Source organism: Arachis ipaensis, chromosome B07 (assembly GCF_000816755.2).
Source record: "Arachis ipaensis cultivar K30076 chromosome B07, Araip1.1, whole genome shotgun sequence".
Taxonomy (NCBI): Eukaryota; Viridiplantae; Streptophyta; class Magnoliopsida; order Fabales; family Fabaceae; genus Arachis; species Arachis ipaensis.
This window is the reverse complement of record NC_029791.2, coordinates 6,949,606-6,975,532: the sequence shown is the minus strand read 5'-3', so window position 1 is coordinate 6,975,532 and position 25,927 is coordinate 6,949,606. Positions and strand designations below refer to the sequence as shown.

Genomic DNA, 25,927 nt, shown 5'->3' with positions numbered 1-25,927 from the left:
GTTCTGAGCCAGTATGGCATTCAGAGTATCAATCTCAAGAACCCCTTTCTTCTTATTTTTCCCATTATTCACAGGATTCCTTTCAGAAGTGTACATGAATTGGTTATTTGCAACTATTTCAATGAGTTCTTGAGCTTCTGCAGGCGTCTTCTTCAGATGAAAAGATCCTCCAGCAGAGCTATCCAATGACATCTTGGATAGTTCAGACAAACCATCATAGAATATACCTATGATACTCCATTCTGAAAGCATGTCAGAAGGGCACCTTCTGATCAATTGCTTGTATTTTTCCCAAGCTTCATAGAGGGATTCACCTTCTTTCTGTCTGAAGGTTTGGACTTCCACTCTAAGCTTACTCAATTTTTGAGGTGGAAAGAACTTTGCCAAGAAGGCATTGACTAGCTTTTCCCAAGAGTTCAGGCTTTCTTTAGGTTGTGAGTCTAACCATGTCCTAGCTCTGTCTCTTACAGCAAAAGGGAAGAGCATAAGTCTGTAGACCTCAGGATCAACCCCATTGGTCTTGACAGTGTCATAGATTTGCAAGAATTCAGCTAAGAACTGATGAGGATCTTCCGATGGAAGTCCATAAAACTTGCAATTCTGTTGCATTAGAAACTAATTGAGGCTTAAGCTCAAAGTTGTTTGCTCCAATGGCAGGGATTGAGATGCTTCTCCCATAGAAGTCGGGAGTAGGTGCAGTAAAGTCACCAAGCACCTTCCTTGCATTGTTGGCATTGTTGTTTTCAGCTGCCATTATTTCTTCTTCTTTGAAAAGCTCTATTAGGCCCTCTAGAGAGAATTGTGCTTTGGCTTCTCTTAGCTTTCTCTTCAAGGTCCTTTCAGGTTCAGGATCAGCTTGAACAAGTATGCCTTTATCTTTGCTCCTGCTCATATGAAAGAGAAGAGAACAAGAAAGTAGGGAATCCTCTATGTCACAATATAGAGATTCCTTGAGGTGTCAGAGGAAAAGAAGAATAGAAGGAGGAGGTAGATAGAAGAGAATTCGAACTTATCAAGAGGAATAGAGTTCGAATTGCACCTTGAAGAGGAGTGTTAGTCCCTTAAATAGAAGAATGTGAAAAGAGGGGAAGAATTTTCGAAAATAAATTAAAAAGATTTTGAAAGAAATTTGAAATTTTGATTGAGATTTTAGAAAATTAAGATTGGGAAAGAAATTAAGTGATTTTTTAAAAAGATTTTGAAATTAGAAATCAAAAAGATATGATTGAGAGTTAATTTTGAAAAAGATGTGATTGAAAAGATGTGATTGAGAAGATATGATTAAAAATCAAATAAAAAAAGAAAGTTTTAAAAATAAAGTTGATTACTTGACTAATAAGAAATTAAAAGATATGATTCTTAAAATTTAAAATTTGATCTTTTCTTAATAGGCAAGTAACAACTTGAAAATTTTGAAGTAAATCATTAATAGTAGCAAGGATTTTCGAAAATAATAAAAAAATGGAAAGAAATTGATTTTGAAGAGATATGATTGAAAAGATATGATTTGAAAAAGATTTGAATTAAAAACAAAATCTTCCCTCTAGTATCCTTCTGGCGTTAAATGCCCAGAATGGTATTCATTCTGGCGTTTAAATGCCAGTTTTCCTTCTTCACTGGGCGTTTTGAACGCCCAGCTTTTTCTGTTTGATTCCTCTGCTGAATGTTCTGAATCTTCAATTCTCTGTATTATTGACTTGACAAGACATAATTTTGAAATTTTTTTTTTGAATTTTTCAATGATGAGAAACAATCGAAATACAACTAATCTTAGGAAACTCAAATCAAACAAACAATGCATGCAGGACACCAAACTTAAAAATTTTCATATAAGAGACACTAACAAATTGAGAATGCATATGAGAAACAACAAAACACACAAAACAAGAGAATTTAAAGATCAGAGCAATGAAATCATCAAGAACAACTTGAAGATCAATGAAGAACAATATGTGTATATTCGAAAAATGTAAGAAGAAGAAAGTCATGCAATTGACACCAAACTTAAAAATTGATACTATACTCAAACAAGAAATATAAAATATTTTTTATTTTTAAAATTTTATAAATTTTTTTGTGGTTTTTCGAAAATTGAGTGGAAAAGAAAATAAAGGGATTCAAAATTTTTAATAAGAATTCCAGGAATCATTGCAATGTTAGTCTAAGACTCCGGTCCAGGAATTAGACATAGCATACTAGCCATCCAAGCTTTCAGTGGAAGCTCCGGTCTAAAACACTAGACATGGCCAATGGCCAGCCAAGCTTTAGCAGATCATTACTTTCAACAGCAAGATTGATAGAAATCATCAAGCTCTTGTGATGATAAGTTGAAACCTCGGTCCAAAAGATTAAACATGGTTTCACAGCCAGCCAGACTTCAACAAATCATCATGAAACTCTAGAATTCATCCTTAAAAACTCTGAAGAACAGAATAAAATTTTTTTTTTCGAAAATAAAAAGTAAAATTACCTAATCTAAGCAACAAGATGAACCGTCAGTTGTCCAAACTCGAACAATCCCCGACAACGGCGCCAAAAACTTGGTGCACGAAATTGTGATCATCAACAATGGCGCCAAAGACTTGGAGCTCTCAAACGTGAATCACACTTTGTCACAATTCCGCACAACTAACCAGCAAGTGTACTGGGTCGTCCAAGTAATACCTTACGTGAGTAAGGGTCGATCCCACGGAGACTGTCGGCTTGAAGCAAGCTATGGTCATCTTGTAAATCTCAGTCAGACGGATTCAAATGGTTATGGAGGATTGATAATTAAAATATAAATAAAACATAAAGTAAAGATAGAGATACTTATGTAATTCATTGGTAGGAATTTCAGATAAGCGTATGAAGTAAGGGTGGCAATAGGTAGGGTAGGGTAGGGTTTGGAGTCAACCCTAACCCTACCCGCGGGTTGAGATTTTTATATAAACTCAACCCTACCCTACCCGCGAGTTGAGAATATCTCAACCCTAACCCTACCCGCTCTTAACCCGCGGGTACCCGACCCTACCCGCGGGTTACAAAAAAATGCAACGTTATTATATAACTTGATAATAATTTAAAATAAAACTGAATTTTATGTAAAAAAAAGTTTATTAAATTATCAATTAATGATCTTCTTTTAATGACTAAGGATCTTTTGTATTTAGTGAGAAGTCTTTAGTTCAACATCTACTTAAAATATTTTTTATACAAGTATATAACATATACATATATAGGGTGCGGGTTGGTCGGGTAGGGTTGAGGCTCAACCCGCACGAAAACTCTACCCGCACCCTACCCTACCCGCTGCGGATCGGGTTGGCAACCCTACCCGACCGGATGGGGTCGGGTTGGATACCCGCGGGTAGGGTACATATTGCCACCCCTAGTATGAAGATGCTTTGTTCCTTCTGAACCTCTGCTTTCCTATTGCCTTCTTCCAATCATTCATACTCCTTTCCATGGCAAGCTTTATGTTGGACATCACCGTTGTCAATGGCTACTTCCCGTCCTCTCAGTGAAAATGTTCCAAATGCGCTGTCACCGCACGGCTAATCATCTGTCGGTTCTCGATCATGTTGGAATAGGATCCGTTGATCCTTTTGCGTCTGTCACACGCCCAACACTCGCGAGTTTGAAACTCGTCACAGTCATCCCTTCCCAGATCCTACTCAGAATACCACAGACAAGGTTTAGACGTTCCGGATCTCAAGAATGGCCGCCAATAATTCTAGCCTATACCACGAAGGTTCCAATCTTAGATTAGAAACCCAAGAGATACACATTCAAGCTTGTTTGCATGTAGAACGGAAGTGGTTGTCAGTCACGCGTTCATAGGTGAGAATGGTGATGAGTGTCACATAATCATCACATTCATCATGTTCTTGGGTGTGAATGAATATCTTGGAGAAGAAATAGACTTGAGTTGAATAGAAAAACAATAGTACTTGTATTAATTCATGAAGAACATCAGAGCTCCACACCTTAATCTATGGTGTGTAGAAACTCCACCGTTGAGAATACAAAAGTGATAATGGTGGTCATTGGCTTCGGCCCCAGAGAGGGAACCTGAAGAACCAAGATGATAATACAATAGCAAAAGGTCCTATTTATAGAAAACTAGTAGCCTAGGGTTACAGAAATAGGTAATGAATGCAAAAATCTTCTTCCGGGCCCACTTGGTATGTGCTTGGACTGAACATTAAAGCTTCCATGTGTAGAGACTTTTCTTGGAGTTAAACGCCAGCTTTTGTGCCAGTTCCGGTGTTAAACGCTAGAATTATTGAGCTGACTTGGAACGCGTGTTTGGGCCATCAAATCTTGGGCAAAGTATGGACTATTATATATTTCTGGAAAGCCCAGGATGTCTACTTTCCAACGCAATTGAGAACGCACCAATTAGGCTTCTGTAGATCCAGAAAATCCATTTTGAGTGCAGGGAGGTCAGAATCCAATAGCATCTGCAGTCCTTTTTCAGCCTCTAAATAAGATTTTTGCTCAGGTCCCTCAATTTCAGCCAGAAAATACCTAAAATCATAGAAAAACACACAAACTCATAGTAAAGTCCGGAAGAGTGATTTTTATTTAAAAACTAATAAAAACATAATAAAAACTAACTAAAATATACTTAAAACATACTAAAAATAATGCCAAAAAACGTATAAATTATCCCCTCATCAATTACCTTCACACTTCCCAAGGTACTCGGTAGGGATTATCGAAATCATCCCCACCATGTCATCATCTCCTTCATCGAAGTATTCTTCATCGATATCAACATCTTTATGTTTATCTACCCCAGAAGACTGAGCAATTGCCTTTCCTTTGTCCATCTTAGCTGGCGATGGAATCTCCTTAGGATAAGTCTCTCTATCAGAAGGAAAGACAATTCGGGAATGCACTGAAGGAGTTTCCCCCTTGCTTGCTTCCTTTTCCGTATCAATCTGAAGTTTTTTTATTTTGATTGAAACTTCTCCTTCCTCCTCTTCCTCTTGGGTATCCTCTGGCTCGCCCTCGAAAAGCTGCATATTGATTTCGAGACGGCGCTCTGTGTCCCCATTGAGGATTACGTTGATATAAGGGATCACGCCTTTGAAATTCTTGACAGTTACTGATTCACTGAACACCAATAGCCTGAGATCGGCTCAAATATGTATTCACATCATGTAGAGGAATTTTCGAACCAGAACCTTCTACACGTCGAATTGGTTGTCTCTGACGTGCTTGTTCCTCCCTGTGTGGTAATTTTTTTTTTCATTCTTTGCTTTTCAAAGATTGCCGCTGCTTCAGCATCAAAAACAGCGTTACACCGTGGACACAACGATACGTCCCGGTCTTTGATTTTTTGCTAAACCAAGAAGTCCAACAAACCATCCCCCGTTCTGGGGTACACAGCTCTTACTTGTGACTCGAAATCATCAAGAGCCACATCAAAATCATAAGACATCCCACCATATTCACTTCAAAGCAGGGTTCCACATAACTGGCATCAGTTTCGAAAGGATCTACATCGACCTTTATTTCCTTTTTGCCATCATCAAATTTCAAACGTCCTTCCATTATTGCCTCCTGAATCAAATCCCTGAAACAAACACAAATGTTAGTTGAATGACTTGTTGCTTGATGGAATTTACAATAAGGCTTTCCTTTCAAATCCTTCAAGGAAAGTAAAGTTCTACCCTCAGGCAAAACCAATTGTCTATCTTTAAGCAACACATCAAAAATTTGATCAGATTTCGAGATATCAAAACTATATTTCTTTCCACTTTTAAATTTTTAATCATTCGACTTTTCACTACCAGGGAGTTTTTTCAACAAAGAACAAACATATGGAGGGCCTTTCTTAAGTTCGGCCAAATCGATTTCTGTTTCAAAATCGATTTTCTCCTCTGAGGACTCCATAGTTACATAAGCAACTTTCTCCTTTCGAATAAATGGTTTACTTTTTGACCTCTGTTCGGTTCTATGTTTTTCTTTTTCCTTTTTTATTAACTTAGTTTGCCGAACCTTTTCGGCCAAATGAGCCAAATCAGGAATATGCACATTAAGCAACTTTCTGTGCATATAGAATCCTAACCCCATAGTTGCTATTTTCACTATCTCATTCTCAGGCAATGTGACATAGCACCTACTTCTAGCATTTTTGAAACGTATTAAATAATCATCAATGGTTTTACCATCTTCACGTTTCAAAGCTACTAAATCAGTAACTGCTACATTCATTTTCCCTCGATAAAATTGAGCGTGAAAAGCAGTTTCCAACTGATTCCATGTTTTAATCGAATTTGGTATAAGATTCGAAAACCATGTAAATGCATTCTTCGTCAATGATGACGGAAAAAATTTTATTTTTAAATTTTTATCATTTGCTAAATTTTCAATCTCGATCAGATATCGAGCAACATGTTCAGTTGTTGATTCTCCAACTTCTCTAGCAAATTTTAAAGTTATTTTCGGATTTTTTACCCCTCTTGGCACTTCAGTCATTTCGATTACTTGGGGAAAAGCCTAAACAAAATGTGGCTGATTCATAAAACCAACATTCAATCCAACCCGATTTAACACTTCTTCTACAATTCGGGTGACCTGATAACGATCACCACGCAAACCATGTAAAACATCATCATCATTCTCATGTCGATGAACTATGCGAGGGTTTTCTCGATTTAGAATATGATTTTCATTTTGAAAAATATTTTCCATCCCCTCATTAGTTCCTCGAGCATTATGCCTTTCACCGTCATCATAATCGACGATTCAAGCAATCCTCTCGACTTGTCTAGCAAGACGCTCGAATCTCGATTCATGATCGGCCATCATAGGATTCAGAATTGTAGTCATTTGCTGAGTCAATAAATTAACCAAGTCATGGTGACTTTCCTCCACTTGTTGTCGATATGCTGCCATTGAACTCGCAGCATTCGAAGTGGAGCCACGTGATACTCACGAGAATACTCAGAGTGTTGTTGTAGGTTTTGCATAATATTTACTCCACTTATATTTCCAAATTGAATAGGTGGAACAAACCCACCCACCGGTGGGGTATAACCAACAGGCAAGCCATAAGGGGGCCAACCAGCAGTTAATGGAGGTTGAAACGGTGGCGCAGGGCCACGTGGACGAATATTACGTCAAACATTTTCAATAGTCGTGATGACTATACTTTCAGTTCTGATTGCACCTTCCGAACGTGAAGACACGTCGGCCTGTTGTACGGATACTGGTATACTATCATTGGTGGAGGAACCACCATTCACATTTGACAATTCATCAGCTATGTCAATGATCTTCTTACTTCATAATCGCATACACTAGAAAGTAGTAACTTTTGACACACTTTGATTTAAAACTGTCCCACCGGGTGTGCCAATTTATTTTGTCGATTTTTAGCAAATCGATGATGGTTCGATTCTAATGGTTTGGGAGCGAAACCAACTCCTCTATGCGAGTACCAGTTTTTTATAAGTGCATCAAAGTGTCTTCGATTAGACTAAATTTGAAGGATTAAAATACAGTGAATTCATAAATTAGTAAATAAAATTCAGAAATTAACATTTTGTAAACAATTTAAAGAAATTAAAAGAAAACAATAAGTTACTTTCTTTTAAAATAAAGGATTTCTTCATGTAAAATGGTAATGATAAAATACTGAAAACTAAATTCAACAGAAAAAATAAAGAAATATGAATAACACTTAATGAATATGATTAAATAAAATATGAAAAAATACAAACAGGATGAAATTAAAAAGAATAAAAGAAGGTGAAAGGAACCCTACAGAAAAAGGAAACTCGATCGCAAATTCAGGAATACGCTGGGATGTAAGAGTGTTTAGAGTGTTTTTCTGAGTAAAAGTTCCAACCCCTTTTCACTGAAAATTCCTAGTATTTATAAGCTGCCCTTACATAACGGTCAATTAAAATTACATTAATTACAATTAATTAAAATTAAAATAAATTACAATTTTAAAACACAACCGCCTTTGGTAACTGTTCCCGCTACATGATTATAGATATTCCCCATGTGATTAATTATCTACTCCCGTGTGATTAATTATCCACTAACATTCTCACTTCTTTAACCACTCGACTAAATCTTCGAAAGTCTTCCTTCAAATCAAATCTCCTCCTCGATTTAACTTCTTCGATTTCGACAAAGTAACTCGAAAACAACTTCTGTGCCAGCAACTCTCAAACTTAGCCTCCTAAACACATTTTCTCGAAAGCCTATATTCAATATCTTTCGATTCAATTCCTTTCATATCGAAAATCAATTTTCGATCAATAAATTCGAACACAATTTTATATAATAGGGAAACAATCCTCTCGTTAGTGTACATTCTTTGTTGAGAAGTAGTTATATAATAGTATTTTTTTAGTTCTTGTGTTCAATTTGTTGTCTAAACAAAAGTAAAATTAAAAAATTTCAATTCATGGTTTAAGAAAAAGTTTTCGTAACCAATAATTTTTAGCCAATAAAATAATTAATAATTCACAATAAAAACAAATATTTAAAATTAGAAATAATAAAAATATCTAAAACTCAAACGTTATTTAGAATTTAGAGTTTAGGATTTAAAAATTAGAATTTATTATTTACGATTTAAGATTTATTATTTAGGGTTTGATATTTAAGATTTAAAATTTAGAATTTAGAATTTAGAATTTAAGATTTGAAATTTAGAATTTAGGGTGATGGGTGGTAAGTGGCCGATAAAAGTACAGTAACTTGGTGGAGATGGATAACTTTTGATGGTAGATGAAATTGTGGTGTTGAGAGGAAGAAAAAAGAAAAAAAAGTATAAAAGAATAATTTAAAAAAAATGAATTGAGTATTGATTTTTTTTAGATTATTGATTGATGTTGGTTAATTTTTTGTTAGTTACTTATCTCATTTTTAACATGAAAAGGACGTAATTACAAAATTAAAAGCAGTGTAAGGATCCAATTGAATGAAAAAAAAGTATAGGGACCTAATTAAAAATTTGGTGAAACTATAGGACCAACAGAGTAATTAAACCTAAAAAGAATAATTCGTTCATTGCATTCTTTCGGATAATTCCTTGCTATTTCACAACCTTTTTTTCAACTTAAATTTAGGAGTTGCTATTGTTTTGAGCTAACCAACGAATTTGTGGTTTTTTTGACCCAATCCAACATACCAAAATTTTTGGATTGAATTAAAATTTGGTAACCACAGTTGGATTGAGTTGCCTATTCATTTTTTTGAGATAATACTTAATTGGATTCTTGAAGTTACATGCAATTTTTAATTTAGTTCCTAAAATTTTAATTTTTTTATTTAATATCTAAACTTTGTGAACATAATTTATATTAGTCCTTGAAACAATTTTCAACATATAAACGTTAACGGAATACTGTCATGAACAGCTGGATGTCACACTAAATTTTGTAAAATAATGTCATTTTACTTTTCGCACTCAAATAACCCAAAAACATCATCGTAAATGGTGTTAATTAAAATTTTACGTAACAAAATAAGTGATACGATGCCGTTTTTGAGCTATTTAAATGTCAAAACTAAAACTGCATCATTTTATAAATTTTAACGTGACATCTGACAGTCTATAACAGCGCTCCATTAACGTTTTCATATTAAAAATCGTCTCAGGGTTTGCATCAATTTACATATGTTTGGGTTTGCTTAATTGCTTTGGTATGCCTAAGTGTAAATATTTCCTAATTATTTGCTAATTGTCTTACTTGTCTTACTTGTACATTATTTGTTTGTATTGTGTGTGTTTGTGTGTGCTTGCATAAAGTTCAGCTCTTGGAATATTCTGTTGGGAATAGGGATGACAAAATTTTTCGAGACGCAGGGATCCCTGCGGGGACTGCCCCGAATGGGGATCCAATTGTGGGGAATTTTTTCCGTGGGGATGGGATGGGGGACAAAATTCTCCCGAAGCAGGCGCGGGGACCCGACCCGAGCGGGATCCCCGCCCCATCTCCGCTATTCCCCGAAATTTATGATTTCGTTGAATTATCCTTAATAGTTTATTTCTCATATATGTTTTTTAGTCATTTCTCACACACACATATATAGAGAAACCCAAAACTCTTAATCTTTATTTGCATAACCCTTCTTTAATTCAGAGATCCCTAAGGCTGTCCATACTCCATCCAACCTCTCTGCAGCCACCCCCTCGTCACCCTTCTCACCGCATCGTCACACCTCACTGTGCCATCACCCTTACCGTGTCGTAATTTCTATTTGCGGCGTTCCTTTTCGTAACTCTGCCGTCGTGTTCATTCTCCTCTCTGTTGCCGCGTCTCCCACCTCGTCCACTGCTTTGTCCTTTGGCTCGTTGTTGCATCCCCCAATTGCGTTATTTCGAAAGAAGTCGCCATCGTGTCATTTAGACTTTTTGTATAAAATCTTGTAGTTTTTGTGTAAGATAGATACTTGCAGCTCTATTCATATGAAAATTAATAATTAGTTAGAACTATTATGTAGATGGGGAATGGGGTCCCCGCGGGGAATGGGGCCCTGTGGGGAATGGGGATGGGGAGCAATATTACCCCACGGCGGGGAACGGGGGCGGGAATGGGGAGCAAATCTGAGGGTGGGGATGGGGAGTAGAGAGGCATCCCCTGCCCCCGCCCTGCCCCATTGACATCCCTAGTTGGAAAGGTAGTGGAGGTATGAAGTATATTGGGTTAGATTTGGAATATTCTCTTACTAGTTTATTGTGATTATTTATTTTGTAACGAGTACAACTAAAACTTTAATAACAATTATTAAATTAAACATTGTTATGATAAGTACTATAAAAGATTTGTAATGTACTCGTTACTAACTTATTACATAATAAAAATTTTTAAACTTTATAAAATACAATTTTTTTTCATAGACTCGTATTATCGAACTAATTGAATTCGATTTAGCATTGACTCCATATAGATATAATTGTTGGTGTATTAAAATAATTGCATGGATTAGATTTATGCTATAGAATTCACATTCAACTAATATTTATAATTTTTTTTATATTTTTTGTAGTATATTTTTTTTATATTATATAGTTTTTTTCTAATATTTTTGAAAAATATTTCACTAATATTTTTCTAATATTTTTGGTAAATATTCCATAATTCGAATCAGCATGCTTCAAATTACTATGAGCTAATATACCGGATACTAGTTCGAATCAGTCCAATTTGAACTAGTATGTGAGTTTGTGTGTGTAGTTCGAATCACTCTGATTCGAATTAGTGCTTGTGTTCGTGTGTGTAATTTGAATAAGTGTGATTCGAATTACATTAAATGTATAATTCGAATTAGCCTAATTCGAATTACATGAAAATGTACTTCTGGTTGATTCATGTATTGATTTTCAATTTGGTTGATTTATGAAATTTTGTTTTGGCTTTGGCTTATTAACGTGTTTTACCCTTTTTTTTATTTCTAAATTATTATTGACTATGTAGAGTATTTTATTTAAAATTTGAGTGTTATTTCAAATTACTATGGGCAGCCAAACCGGGGATAATTCGAATCATATTGTTTCGAATTACTAAGGATAGCAAAAATGGTGTACTAGTTCAAACTAAGGGTAGCAAAAACAGTGTGCTTGTTTGTGTGTAATTCAAATTAATATGCTTCCAATTACTATTGGAGCTCATGCATGCATAATTCAAATCAACATTATTCGAATTACTATAATCACACGTAACACGTAATTGCTTTGTGTAATTCGAATTGGGTTAATTCAAATTACATGGAGATTCACTTTGCGTTTTGATGCTGCTTTTGGGAGATTCACTTTGCGTTTTTACTTTTAGTAGAATTGTGAAGTTTTTCTCTCCATTTAGTTTAACTATGTGTTTTGCCCTTAATTATCTCTCTTATATTTTAAAGAATATAAAAATATTCAACTTACAAGTATTAAAAGAAAATATTCGATTCTTATTCTATTTAAACACATCACAACCAAGCAATCTAAAATTAATCAAATTCTTAAAATAAAATTTGGATACCCATAAATTTAAAATAGAATTTAAATAATTTTATTAGTTATTTAAACCGATTTAACCAGATAGATTATTAAACCTCTAAACAAGCCGTTCACCCTGTAGCATACACCAAAGGTGATATAAAACAAGATGCTTTTGTAGCTAACCACAATTAGACAAATCACCATATATACCAATATGATCAATGCACACCACATCCCATAATTTTCCGCCAGAATTAGTAGAAATTAGTAGAAATATAGACATAATCACACAAATGTAGTACAGAAAACCTTAGCTAATATTACTGTAGTCAAGTTAGAAAGTATTCTCCGCAAACAACATTGCTTTACAAGAAAATCTTGCCAAAGGAACAGTCATACATGAGTACAGACTGGATATTAGTTGTTCAATTCTTCTAAGATCCATTCAACGTTTTTTCTTTCTCCCGGCGGCTTGTTTTGCTATGAACTCTGGGTTTCTGCGTGCCACAATAAGTTTTGGAGGAGTGGAGGTGTGATAACCACTGCAGAAAGCATAGAAAAACAAATAAAAACAAACGTGTAAGCCAAACAATTTTCAATTAAAAATCATAATCCATATGCAGAAGATAAACATATTATAAAAAGAGAAACAGTGACTCTTACTTCCAATACTCCTCCTTTCCTCCTTCACCTTCAGCACTTCAATTCCAAAATAAAAACAAGTCAATATAAACTCTTATAAACAACTCAATATATATTACTATCACTAAAGAGTGAATAAACCTCAATTCCAATGATTTTGACTCAAGGGCTTTCAGATCCTTAAGACCACAAGTTTCACAGCACAAGGGAACGACTTCATGGAGAAAAGGACCTACAACACATTCCAAACAAGCCGCATCATTAAGTGGGGCCACAAAAAATAGAAAGCACGAAAGAAAAATTTTAGTAAAGATACCACGTGGTGAGGGTTTTTCTTGCACTTTACAGTAATCCACATGAGTTTCACGATTAGGCATTTGATGAACTCTGGCATAAAAGTGCTTAGCGGTATCCTCTGATGCATTGGGCATGTTTTTAGTATATTTAGGCTCAGCTATAAAGTGCATTAGGCGTATATAGCCAAGTTTTTTGAAATAACGGCACACTTTTCCACGAGTACCAGTAACCTCATATTGCTCTTCCTGAAAAACAAATAACAAGGAAGAATTTTTCTTTTTATTGTTTAATAAAGGTACTATAATCAAAAGAAATCAATAGACTAGGACTAAGAAGTTAATTTACCTCTTTTAGCCCATGGTTGTAGTGTTTCATTGCAGCTAATGGATAAGGAAACGTAGTCTCAATAAATTTAAATCTCATTTTCCTTAGAAATCTGGAAGAATGCCCAAAAAAAAAAAAGAAAGGGGAAAAAAACCAAAAGGAGGTATTATTATATTGATATGTCATGGGGGTTCGGCTATATTTTTATGTTGGTTGCCGAAGACCTAACACAACCCTCCTCCTTTATCCGGGCTTGGGACCGGCTATGTACCGACTATGTACCGCAAGTGTAACATAGGCGGAGTTTATTATATTGATATATGGTTACAAATCATAATAGCACTCACACTTCTTCAGCTTCAGTGCCTCGCCTTCAATAAAAAAGGGTCCTTTGATGTCACATAGAAGTTGATTTGTAAGAACAAGGAAATTTAAGCAATAATAATAATAATCTAATAATGTAATGCCATAAACTATAAGCGAAGGTAAGGGGGGCTCTTCATCTTCATCAGATTCTGATGAAGAGGGATCACAAGGCTTTTGTCTTTGATTTCAAACAACAATTGATTTTCAAGGAAAGGAATATTAAAAAAAAGAAATCAATATATTGATAATTTGATGCGAATTCTTATTAGCTGAACAAACCGTATGTAAAAGGAGAAGGCAAGAAGCTCTAAAAAGTAACAAGCATAACCTGCGTCTGGACCGACGTCTCTTGGAGCTATAATCAACCTGGACTTGTCTAGGCCTCAAATAGCGGTCGCCAACTACACGACCATGACATCTTAAATTGTATGGTATTGCTGCTGCTTCTTTCATACTGCTCTTCAATTTCACTTCTACTACAGGTTCTGCAAACAATAAGCAGAATGGATCATTTCTATATAACAAGCCTTGTGAATTGGTTTGATCATTGGGGTTAGCATCAGAAACATTAACATTCATTTTGCTCCATTGCAAGATTAATTTACTAAAACAACCAACATTTAAGAGGAATTAATATCCTAGATGAAGAATCTAGAATGCTGTCAGAGTTCACTTATATATCCTCAATTAAATCTGAAATGAAATATCTGAAAAAGAAAATAAATCTCAATTGAAAATATATATATATAACCTCGTCAATAATAATAATTGGTACTCAAAGATTAAAGTGTAAACCTAAATAATCAAGCATAGTTCTCAATCTAAACTCAGTTAAATACAAGATTTGTAATTATTATTTTTCAAAATTGTTGCAAAAAAATTAAATAGAGCAACTAGCTCATTTTTTCGTTGTTATTCAAAACCCTAGCACAAAACACAGCAAGGAAAAGCACAACAAACCACATCGAAAATCTTAGCAAATCAAAACCAGAAAAAGCTTAAAACGTAACCCTCGTTATCCTAACAATAAAATAGGAAATTCCATGTTCTCCCGCGATCGCCTCAAGAACTCATCTTGATTCACAACCAAAACTCACCAATAGCAGCACATTAACCATAATCCAAATCCTGAATATGAATAATTTAAAACGAATTAGGTATAAAAGTAGCAATTACCAGTTAGGGTTGCAGAAATCGGTGCTGCAGAAAAACACCGTCTACTTAGGGTTTGTTTTATGTGAATGAATGGTAGATCAGGTTGACAGAGATTAGAACGTTTTACGTGTGAGCTACTAAACCCAACTTCTTTTATTAAGCAACGCATCAGGTTTGGGATTTTTTATTTTAATAAATAAAATAAATATAATATTTATCGAAATAAATATTTTTATGAGAATTTATCGATTTAAATTCTCTTGCCATATCTCGTTTACACACGTGTTAATTTGACTTGTCAGATTTCGTGTCAATTTTACCGTATAAATGAGATACATGTATTTTTTTTCAATTTTAAAAATAATAAAAAATATTAATAATATCAATAAGTCAAAATTTTGGCATGCAATTAATACATAAAAAATTGGTAAAAGAGATTGAAATGGATATATTTAATCAATTAATACTCAAAAAGAGAAATTATTTAATGAGAAGCAATAATATTGGTCGTTATGACAACTACGTGAGAATAATTGAAACGGTTATTTCTCACGTTATCTCTCCTATCACGTGAGAAATAACATTTTCAATTTTCTCTCTACTATCCCATCAATCTCTTTCAATTTGATTGATTTAAATTTGAAAAATAAAAATAATTGTTTGGCAACTGTTGAGAGATTGATGGGATATACCGATATGGGGAGAATTGAAACGGTTATCTCTCACGTGGATAATGGAAGATAACGTGTGAGAGATAACCGTTTCAATTATCACGTAATTATAACCAATATCATATTAAGCATTAAATAATTACTTATTACTTCTAATTTTTAAATAACCGTATAATTATTTTTATATTATCAGTACATTAAAAATAAATCATTCAAATCTTTTGTAACATAGTTTAAAACATCCACAATTTAAAAGTAAAATAATTTTATAATTAATTTAAAAATTCTATTTAATAATTAAAGTTGTTCATAAAAAATGGGTACAATATCTGTTATTTTATTAGAAAAGGATGGGGCATAAAAAATTATATTCCAAATTTTTATGCACTCCATCCAACAAATAAAATTTATATATACTCCCTAAGTGAATATGGAAAAAACAAATATATTAATAGTGTATAAATAAAAATATATTTGTAATTGCCCATTATTAATAGTGTGTTGAAAATATATTTGTAACTACCTATTATCACAGCACATTTATTTTCTTTCATATTCACTTACTTTTTTTGTTTTTACACGGGAGTATATATAAATTTTATTTGTTGCATGGGAGTAGTACATAAAAATTTGAAATATAATTTAAGTAAAAAAGATTTCATATTATATATAGAGCAGTAACATGCATGAACCGAGTTATCAAATAAATCACGTGTATTTAAATTATATTTTAGTCACAAAAAAATTATATTTTAAATTTTTAAAAAGTGGATAATTAGAAAAGGGGTAACCGTATTAATAGTGGGAAGTTTAATGATTTCTAAATAAACGTGTTAATCCCTATTATTTAAAATAGACTAAAATTGATCAAACATATCCATTTTAATCTCTTCTATCAACTTTTTATGTACTAATTACATGCCAACAGTTTAGATTATTGATATTATTAATATTTTTTATTATTTTCAATTTTTTTAAAAAAAATACATATATCAAAATATACACGTATCAATTTGACTTGCCATATACCTAAAAAATCATCTCATTTATACTGTAAACGAGATATGACAAGGAAATTTAAATCGGTAAATTTTTGCAAAAATATTTATTTCGATAAATATTACATTTATTTTATTTATTAAAATAAAAAATCCATCAGGTTTGTTATTGTTCATACCCTGGCCCAATGATAAGGCCCAGGTACAAACGAAAGGCCCAATCCAAAGGATTAAGCCTCGCTCTATACCGACCTTCACCCCACGAAGTCGGTTCCTACCTCGACTTGCTCTAAAGAAGTCGGGACGAAGATTAGCTGGCAGATAAACACCCATTCAAATGAGTAACTGCCCCTAAAATCTCTCTACCCACTTTCTGGAGCCATATCTCAACCTCACTAAGATAAAGAAAGGGTTATTCCCCATGAATAACGGAACCACACCAACGGTGGTTATGGGTTCACCACTATAAATACACTGACACTTCTCAGGTATCACTAAACCCAATACTCTCTAGACCTGTTTTGCTCCCTTTGCTGACTTTGGCATCGGAGTGTCTTTGCAGGTACCACCCCCCATTCTCTCATACCGAAGTTAGAGGAGGGCCTTGGCGCATCAATCCGCTCGGATACTCCATCATTCCAACGATTGGGCCAGCCAAACTAATCCAACCCCATAATCTCCGGTTACCCACCGTAACATTGGCGCCGTTGCCGGGGACCCGTGAGATCAACCAGTAAAGGCGGACATGTCACAGGAAGACGGTCATGTGGCATCAGATTCCGAACAAGAGAATCTGGATACCGGAAACCACGACGTAGACCTGACCCTTCACCAGGAAACCAACGACCAACACAGGGAAGGAACCTCCGGATTTAAAAATCCGAAGACAAATTCCTTGGAGGGGCGTGAATCAGAAAAGGATGGACCACCCCACGCAACTGAACTAATGGGGCTAGTCCATGTCCACCAAAGTCGCTTGGAACAGCTGGAACAGGAATCGGAGATAGAAAAGCACCTAAGAGAGGAGATGGATCGACGAAAAGAGTTAGAGAAAAAACTCTTAAAGTTAGAATTCTCCCTCAGAGGTCAGAATTCCCGTGAAGATCGAGAAGAGTCGCCCCCGGGAGGGGAGGACCCTTTCAGTGAGGACATAATGAGGGCAAAAGTTCTAAAAAACTTTAAAAGCCCCGATATGGACCTCTATGACGGAACCACCGATCCGAAGCATCATCTAAGCAACTTTAAAAGTCGGATGTATCTGGCTGATGCTTCTGATGCAACGCGCTGCAAAGCTTTCCCGACCACCTTATCGAAAGCAGCGATGAAGTGGTTCGATAGTCTCCCTCCAAGGTCGGTTACCAGCTTCGAGGACCTCTCGAGGAAGTTTCTGATGAGGTTCTCCATTCAGAAAGATAAAGTAAAGCATGCATGGAGCCTCCTGGGAATAAAACAGGAGGTCGGAGAACCTCTACGAGATTATATGGAAAGGTTCAACAAAGCATGCTTAGAGATTCAAGACCTACCCACCGAGACAGTCATTATGGGGCTAGTAAATGGACTTAGGGAAGGTTCCTTCTCACAGTCCATATCAAAAAGGCACCCCACATCCCTGAGTGATGTACAAGAAAGAGCTGAAAAATACATCAACATGGAGGAAAATGTCAGGCTGAGAGAGTCGAGCTGGCGACCTGGGCACCTTCCCTCAATAAAAGAGAGAGAAAGGGAGCCCAAGAAGAAAGAAGACCTCGGTCCTGACAGGCCCAGGAAATATCACTCTTATACTCCTCTAAAGGTTTCTATAGCGGACGTATACAGAGAAATTTGCAATACTGAAAGGCTGCCACCTCCCAGGCCCATTAAAAATAAAAAAGGGGGAGTCGCAGCGACTACTGTGAGTATCATAAAATATATGGTCACTCGACAAATGACTGTTACGACCTTAAAAATGTGATAGAAAAGCTTGCCAAAGAAGGCCGACTTGACAGATATCTCATAGAAAGGTCGGACAATCATGGGAAGAGAAAGCGAGACGATGTGGATAGAAGAGACCCACCACCGCAGACTCCGAAGAGACATATACATATGATCTCAGGCGGATTCGCGGGAGGGGGACTCACCAAGTCCGCTCGCAAAAGACACCTCAAGCGAGTCTACCAGGTCAGAAATGAATCATCCGACGTCCCCACTATCTCATTTACAAAAGAGGACGGACAATGAGTAATCCCTGGACATGACGATCCAGTGGTAATAACTATGATCCTAGCTAATGCCCATCTCCACAGAACCCTAGTAGATCAAGGAAGCTCGGCGGATATCATTTTCAAGCCCGTGTTTGACAAACTGGGGCTGGATGAAAAGGAGTTAAGAGCCTATCCCGACACCTTGTACGGGCTAGGCGATACGCCAATAAAACCACTAGGATTTATACCTCTCCACACTACCTTCGGAAAGGGGGAAAAATCCAAAACTCTGAGTATAGACTTTATAGTCATCGACGTAGGGTCAGCATACAATGCCTTAATCGGCAGAACTACCCTGAATCGACTTAGAGTGGTGGTGTCTACCCCCCATCATTGCATGAAATTTCCGACACCTGCGAGAATAGCAACAGTGCGGGGAGACCAGAAGTTGGCAAGAAAGTGTTACAATGAAAGCCTGAACCTGAGGGGAAAAGGCAAAGAGGTTCACACCATAGAGCTCGGTGGTGCAAGGGCCAAAAAAGAGCTACGACCACAGCGAGGAGGAAAAACTGAAGAAATACAGGTCGACGAAGAGGAAGGGAAGAATGCCAGCATAGGAGCCGACCTAGGGGAAACCCTGAAGCAAGGGTTGACTAAGCTCCTAAGAGACAATTCCGACCTCTTCTCCTGGAAGGCTTCCGACATGCCCGGGATAGACCCCGAGCTCATGTCCCACAAGCTCTCGGTACATCCGGGATCCCGACCTGTACAACAGAAAAGGCGCAAGCTCGGCCCGGAACGAGCCCTAGTGGTGGAAGAGCAAGTTCAGGCACTCCTAGAAGCCGGCTTCATTAGAGAAGTTAAATATCCAACATGGCTAGCAAATGTAGTTCTAGTCAAGAAGCAAAACGGCAATTGGAGGATGTGTGTTGACTACACCGACTTAAATAAAGCATGTCCCAAAGACCCTTATCCACTCCCGAGTATTGATACCCTAGTAGACTCTAGCTCAGGATATCAATACTTGTCGTTCATTGATGCCTACTCGGGATATAACCAAATCCTGATGTATGAGTCAGACCAGGAGAAAACATCATTCATCACGCCCAGAGCTAATTTTTGCTACGTAGTCATGCCATTTGGATTAAAATTGCAGGGGCCACATACCAAAGGTTGATGAATAAAGTGTTCGCCCCTCACCTAGGGAGCTTAATGGAAGTCTACGTCGACAACATGCTAGTGAAAACCAAAGAAGAAGTCGACCTCTCGCAAGTCTTCGACACCATAAGGCTACACAGGATGAGGCTAAATCCCGCAAAGTGTGCCTTTGCGGTGGAGGCTGGAAAATTCCTAGGTTTTATGCTAACACAGAGAGGGATTGAAGCAAATCCCGATAAGTGTAAAGCTATCCTGGAAATGAAGAGCCTGACTTGCTTAAGAAAGGTTCAGCAATTGAATGGCCGACTTGCAGCCTTCTCCAGATTCTTGGCAAGATCAGCACTCAAATCCCTTCCACTGTTTTCTTTATTAAGAACAGGATGCCAGTTCAAACGGACTCTGGAATGCGAACAAGCATTCTAGGAGTTCAAAAGGTTCTTGAGTCAACCACCAATCCTAACCCGACCTCTAATTGGGGAAGATCTCGTCCTTTATTTGTCTGTAGCAGACAGAGCTGTCGCATCAGCCCTGATAAGGGAGAATGAGGCCGGACAGCATCCAATCTACTTCATCAGCAAAGTTCTACAAGGCCCCGAGCTAAGGTACCACAAACTAGAGAAGTTTGCCTACTCCTTAGTAATAGCCTCACGAAGGCTACGGCCTTATTTTCAAGCACATACAATAAGAGTCAGAACGAACCAACCCATGAAACAAATCTTCCAGAAGACGGATGTTGCGGGGAGAATGGTTCAATGGGCAATAGAGCTCTCCGAGTTTGATTTGAAGTATGAAACTCGGACAGCAATCAAAGCCCAATGCCTCACCGACTTCATAGCTGAGTACGCAAGAGACCAAGAGGAAAAGCCAACTACATGGGAACTCTATGTAGATGGATCCTCAAATAAAACAGAAAGTAGTGCAGGCATAATACTGGCGGATGAAAGGGGAACTCAAATAGAGGTATCCCTCAAATTCGAATTCTCAGCTTTAAATAATCAGGCAGAATATGAAGCCCTGATTGCAAGATTGAAGCTAGCAGAAGAGGTCGGTGCGACAAAAGTGACGATATACAGTGACTCTCAGGTGGTAACCTCCCAGATAAATGGAGAGTATCAGGCCAAAGACCCAAACATGAAGAGATACCTGGAAAAAATTCTGGAATACCTCGGGCACTTTGCCGAAACCGAAGTTAAGCATATAACTCGGGATCTCAATAGCAGAGCAGACGCCCTCTCCAAGTTAGCGAGTACTAAGCCAGGAGGGAATAATAGAAGCCTGATCCAGGAAACTCTCCAAGAGCCCTCTGTAGTAAAAGCAGAGGGCAAACAAGATGTCCTCGAGGTATCCGGGCTAAATCTCGGATGGATGAATCCTCTGGTCTGGCCGACCTTGCAGAAAGATGCCACAGAATTTGTGAAAAAATGCCAACCTTGCCAAATGCATGCAAATTTCCACGTAGCTCCTCCCGAGGAGCTCATTAGTATAACTTCTCCATGGCCCTTCGCAAAATGGGGAATGGATTTATTAGGTCCTTTTCCCCAGGCGCCAGGGCAAGTCAAATGCTTAATTGTAGGAATAGACTACTTCACAAAGTGGATAGAAGCAGAACCATTGGCCACTATCACCGCCCATAGAAGTCGGAGGTTCCTCTACAAAAATATCATTACAAGGTATGTGATACCTCACTCCATTACCACAGATAATAGAACCCAGTTCACCGATTCCACCTTCAGAAGCCTAGTGGCTAGTATGAAAATCAAACACCAGTTCACCTCGGTGGAACACCCACAAGCAAATGGACAAGCCGAGGCAGCCAACAAAGTCATACTGGCAGGGCTAAAGAAAAGACTACAAGATGCAAAAGGAGCATGGACAGAAGAGCTCCCCCAAGTGCTGTGGGTTTATCGGACGACACCCCAATTTGCAACTGGAGAAACACCCTTCCGACTTGTCTATGGGGTAGAAGCTATGATACCAGTAGAAATCAGTGAGCAAAGCCCAAGAGTGATTCTCCATGATGAAATCCGAAACATACAGGGGCACAAAGAGGAGCTAGAGTTGCTCCCCAAAGTTCGAGAACAAGCCCAGATAAGAGAAGCAGCGCTGAAGCAAAGGATGGCTACCAGATACAACAAGAAATTCATTCGAAGAAGTTTCGCACTAAGCGATCTGGTCTTAATCAGAAATGACATAGGAGTCAACAAATCGGGGGAAGGAAAACTCGCTGTCAATTGGAAAGGACCCTACAAAGTTAGCGAGGTCTTAGGAAAAGGTTATTATAAGGTGACCGACCTAAGCGGCGCCGAGTTACCTAGATCGTGGCATGCTTGTAATATAAAAAGGTACTATAGTTAAAAGCGAACTCTACTCCCTGATGTACTCTTTTCCCAACTTCACGATTTTTTCCCAAACATTAAAGGGTTTTTTCTGAAGAAGGGTTTTTAATGAGGCATCATAGTAGAGGCTAAGGGGGAAAAGATTATTAAAAACCCTTAGTAGCAGTAAAGTACCTTCCCAAATTAATAAAGATCTTTTACAATATCTACTATAAATTCCTTCTCGTTTATTTTTCTTCCTACGAAACGCGCCGACTTAAGCTCGACAAAACGTAAAAATCCCATGAACCGACCTAGATGGTCGTCGGGATAAAATGATGAGGTACAAGTCGGTGTAAAGAGGTTATAAAAGTTGATCGTGAGAAACTCGGAGACATTTCGACTCATAAGTCGAAATGAAAAATCGAGTAGAAAAGAAAACGCATCGCAAAAATAACCTAAGTCATAGAACTCAATAAAACAAAGTTGAGTATAAGGAATAACAAAAAAGAGATCGAAAAACCTAGGAAAAAGCTTAAAGGCTGTCCTAAAGTCCTTAAAACGAAAAGGCTTAGAAAGACAGACAAGCAAAAGGTTTTCAGAAAAGATTAAAGGGACTTCGAAAAATCAAAATCAGAAAGCATGCACACAAAAAGGCAGCTGAAACCCTTATACCAAAAAGGATATTTTTTGTTAAATAAAACCCTTATCCAAAAAAGGGAAACTATAAATATTTTTGTTTACGGCCATAAAAGGCCAAAGCAAATGTCAACATACCACCACCACAAATATAAAGAGTTAAAAAAGAGGGGACCCACAGGCCGGGCCCCCATATAGCCAACAAATTTTTAAAGAGCATCACCACCAGGACCGAAGGGAGTAGTCGGATCACCACCAGAGTCAGGAAGAGGAGTCGGAGCGCCATCAGAACCAGGGAGAGAAGTGTCCATAGGAGTCGGAGAAGAGGCGCCGAGAGGTCTTGAGGAGCTCGGAACATCCTTTTGACGAGGAGGGGACTCAATGATTCTCTGCCCCCGAGTCTTTAAATCTGACTCGGTGACGACCTCGGGAGCTGGGGGATAAACTATGGCACCATCAATAACGACCTTGTCAGGATCCAAAGGAGAGAGATCCAGGTCGGGAGCAAGAACTTCGACCTGCTCCTTAAAAATCCTCCAGGCCTCCTCGGCCCCCTCAGCAATAGAGTCTTCCAACTCGGCATAGGCAGTCCGAGAGTTCAACAAGTCCCTCCTTACAGCCACAAGGTCCTCAAATAAACTCGGATAACTCTCCTGCGCCTTCTTTCTCAAGCCCTCCTCCATGTTACATAGGGCTTGTAACTTGCTCTCCTTCTCTCGGAGGCCATCCCTCTCCTCCTTCAATTTGGCAACCTCCTTCTTCAACTCCTTCTCATGTTCCTGATATATGAGAAGCCTTCCCTCCAACTCTTCAACCTTAGAGGTTGAACCCAGAGAGCTAAGAGGAGTCTTCTCAAAAATATCAAGGAACTTGGCACAAATCCCCGCCGCCCTGATGCTCTTCTCAGCCAGAATAGTGAGGTGGTTCCGAATAGAAACATCATCCATACCTATACGGGTATGGGGATAGATGAACTTTCGGATAAATGCAGGAGCATCCACCTTAGCCTCCCCTTCAAAAGAAGAGCCAGACTCTAAAGCCTTGCGCTTCTTCTTCTCTGGCTCAGGAGAAGGTCGGAGAGGAGGGGACGGCTGAGAAGAAGCCGAAGCAGGAATAACAATGGGTTGAGAAGGAGTCCCCAAATTTTGGGAAGAAGGGGGAGGAAGAGGAAGAGGAGAGCTAGTTACCTTGGCACCACCGGTTCTGGCGCGAGACCTCGCCTTGGCCTCCTGGACTCTCTGGTAAGACTCATTGGAATTCTTCCTCGCCATCTCTGTAAAAGAAAACGATTAGTAAAACAAGTCGGTAAAGTCGATAGAAACAAGTCGGAAACAAAGTAGATAAAAGCTACCTAGTTGTGTCTGGACAAAAGACGACGACCCCTGGAGAAATTTTTTAGTATCCAGATATGGGGCCCTCCCCCATACTTCTCGGAGGAACCCTACAATGGCTGCCTCCACCTCATCCAGATCCTCCAAACCATATTTCTCACAGGGGGAAGCCTCTAACCAGTACAAGGGAAAGCGAGGGGAATAATTCTCATCCAAGAAAAAGGGGTGGTGACCCTCTACGCCTTGAACTTTGAAAAAATAATTTTTGAAGTCATGAAAGGATTCATCAAAAAGGGTGAAAACTCTCCGACCTTGTATAGCTCAGAAAGACACCCATTGTTGCTTATTATTTTGCCCACTGAAGGGCTTGGTCATGTGGAAGAGATGAAAGAAAATTCTCAAAGAAGTCGGAAAGTCTAAAGCATGGCTGATAAACTATTAGATTTTCAAAAAGCCCCAGGAATTGGGGTGAAGCTGGGTAGGTGCAACACGACAGTGACGTAAAACAGCAATTTCGAAATCAGAAAATGGAAGGAAAACACCCAAACGGGTAATCATGCTCTCATACATAAAGAAGAAATGAGGGGCCGTCTCAGTAGCCCTCCAGAAACAAACCCGGTCTTCCGGACCCGGGGCAAGCAATTCATACTTTGGCTCATCCTCATCAGAGGTGCAGAGCCGGTGACGAGTGCGAAGGTCAGTAATAAAATCAGTGTCAACCAGAGGTTCCTCTCCTAAGACTGTGACATCAACCCACTGAGAAAGAATTTCTACGGAAGACATTTCTTTTCCTAAAAAGGTGAGTGAAACCTACAAAGGAAAAAGAAAAGAAAATAAAAAACATGGTCTCTAAGGGGAATACGGACTCATAGACTAGAAATCAACTTCTCTCTATCTAAAGAATAAAGACATGCAAACAGAAGCATTTCATAAAAGAGAAGAGGAGAAAAAGGCTAACCTTTGCCTGGAAACAAGGTAGAAGAAGATGCAAGCCTTCAAACAAAGAATGCCCCACGTACAGAAGAGAAGAAAATTTGAAAAACGCAGAAACGAAACAACGAAAGAGAGGGAAGGCATTTATAGGCACGTTAGGGGCATAATGGTAAAAACGGAAAGCGGTCATTAATGGGCGCACCATTACCAATGTAATTAAAACCTACGCAAACCCCTAACGGACGCGACATTTGATTGGACGTAACTGTGGAAACCAAAAGTCACGAAAGTCACATCGGTTTCGAACAAACACGTCGGTTCCCTCCCAAGTCGGCTACGACCCCGAGTAGAATACTCGAATCCAAATCTTAAAAGAAATTGGGCTCGAGTAGGGGCACTGTTCATACCCTGGCCCAATGATAAGGCCCTGGTACAAACGAAAGGCCCAATCCAAAGGATTAAGCCTCGCTCTATACCAACCTTCACCCCACGAAGTCGGTTCCTACCTCGACTTGCTCTAAAGAAGTCGGGACGAAGATTAGCTGGCAGATAAACACCCATTCAAATGAGTAGCTGCCCCTAAAATCTCTCTACCCACTTTCTGGAGCCATATCTCAACCTCCCTAAGATAAAGGAACGGTTATTCCCCATGAATAACGAAACCACACCAACGGTGGTTATGGGTTCACCACTATAAATACACTGACACTTCTCAGGTATCACTAAGCCCAATACTCTCTAGACCTGTTTTGCTCCCTTTGCTGACTTTGGCATCGGAGTGTCTTTGCAGGTACCACCCCCATTCTCTCATACCGAAGTTAGAGGAGGGCCTTGGCGCATCAATCCGCTCGGATACTCCATCATTCCAACGATTGGGCCAGCCAAACTAATCCAACCCCATAATCTCCGGTTACCCACCGTAACAGTTATATTATCTTTTTAATTATTAGATGGGTACAAATTTAAATGTATAC

The 25,927-nt window shown here is 38.1% G+C and overlaps 1 protein-coding gene across 1 annotated transcript; it reads right to left on the bottom strand.

Moving 5' to 3' along the window:
* Positions 12,244 to 14,860, bottom strand: LOC107608400. The gene is made up of 8 exons (XM_021107192.1): positions 14,750 to 14,860; positions 13,902 to 14,058; positions 13,555 to 13,578; positions 13,229 to 13,319; positions 12,903 to 13,128; positions 12,728 to 12,818; positions 12,608 to 12,643; positions 12,244 to 12,486 (listed from the first exon to the last, which is right to left on the bottom strand). The coding sequence occupies exons 2-8, from the start codon at positions 14,024 to 14,026 to the stop codon at positions 12,390 to 12,392; spliced, it is 690 nt and encodes a 229-aa protein (XP_020962851.1). The 5' UTR covers positions 14,027 to 14,058; positions 14,750 to 14,860; the 3' UTR covers positions 12,244 to 12,389.

Excerpts from the sequence above, each read along its gene's own strand:
- LOC107608400 (XM_021107192.1), bottom strand. The coding sequence starts at position 14,026 with ATGAAAGAAGCAGCAGCAATACCATACAATTTAAGATGTCATGGTCGT. Across the intron at positions 12,819-12,902 it reads AGAAAAACCCTCACCACGTG|GTCCTTTTCTCCATGAAGTC; the intron begins GTATCTTTACTA and ends AATGTGTTGTAG. Across the intron at positions 12,487-12,607 it reads GGAAAGGAGGAGTATTGGAA|TGGTTATCACACCTCCACTC; the intron begins GTAAGAGTCACT and ends TGCTTTCTGCAG.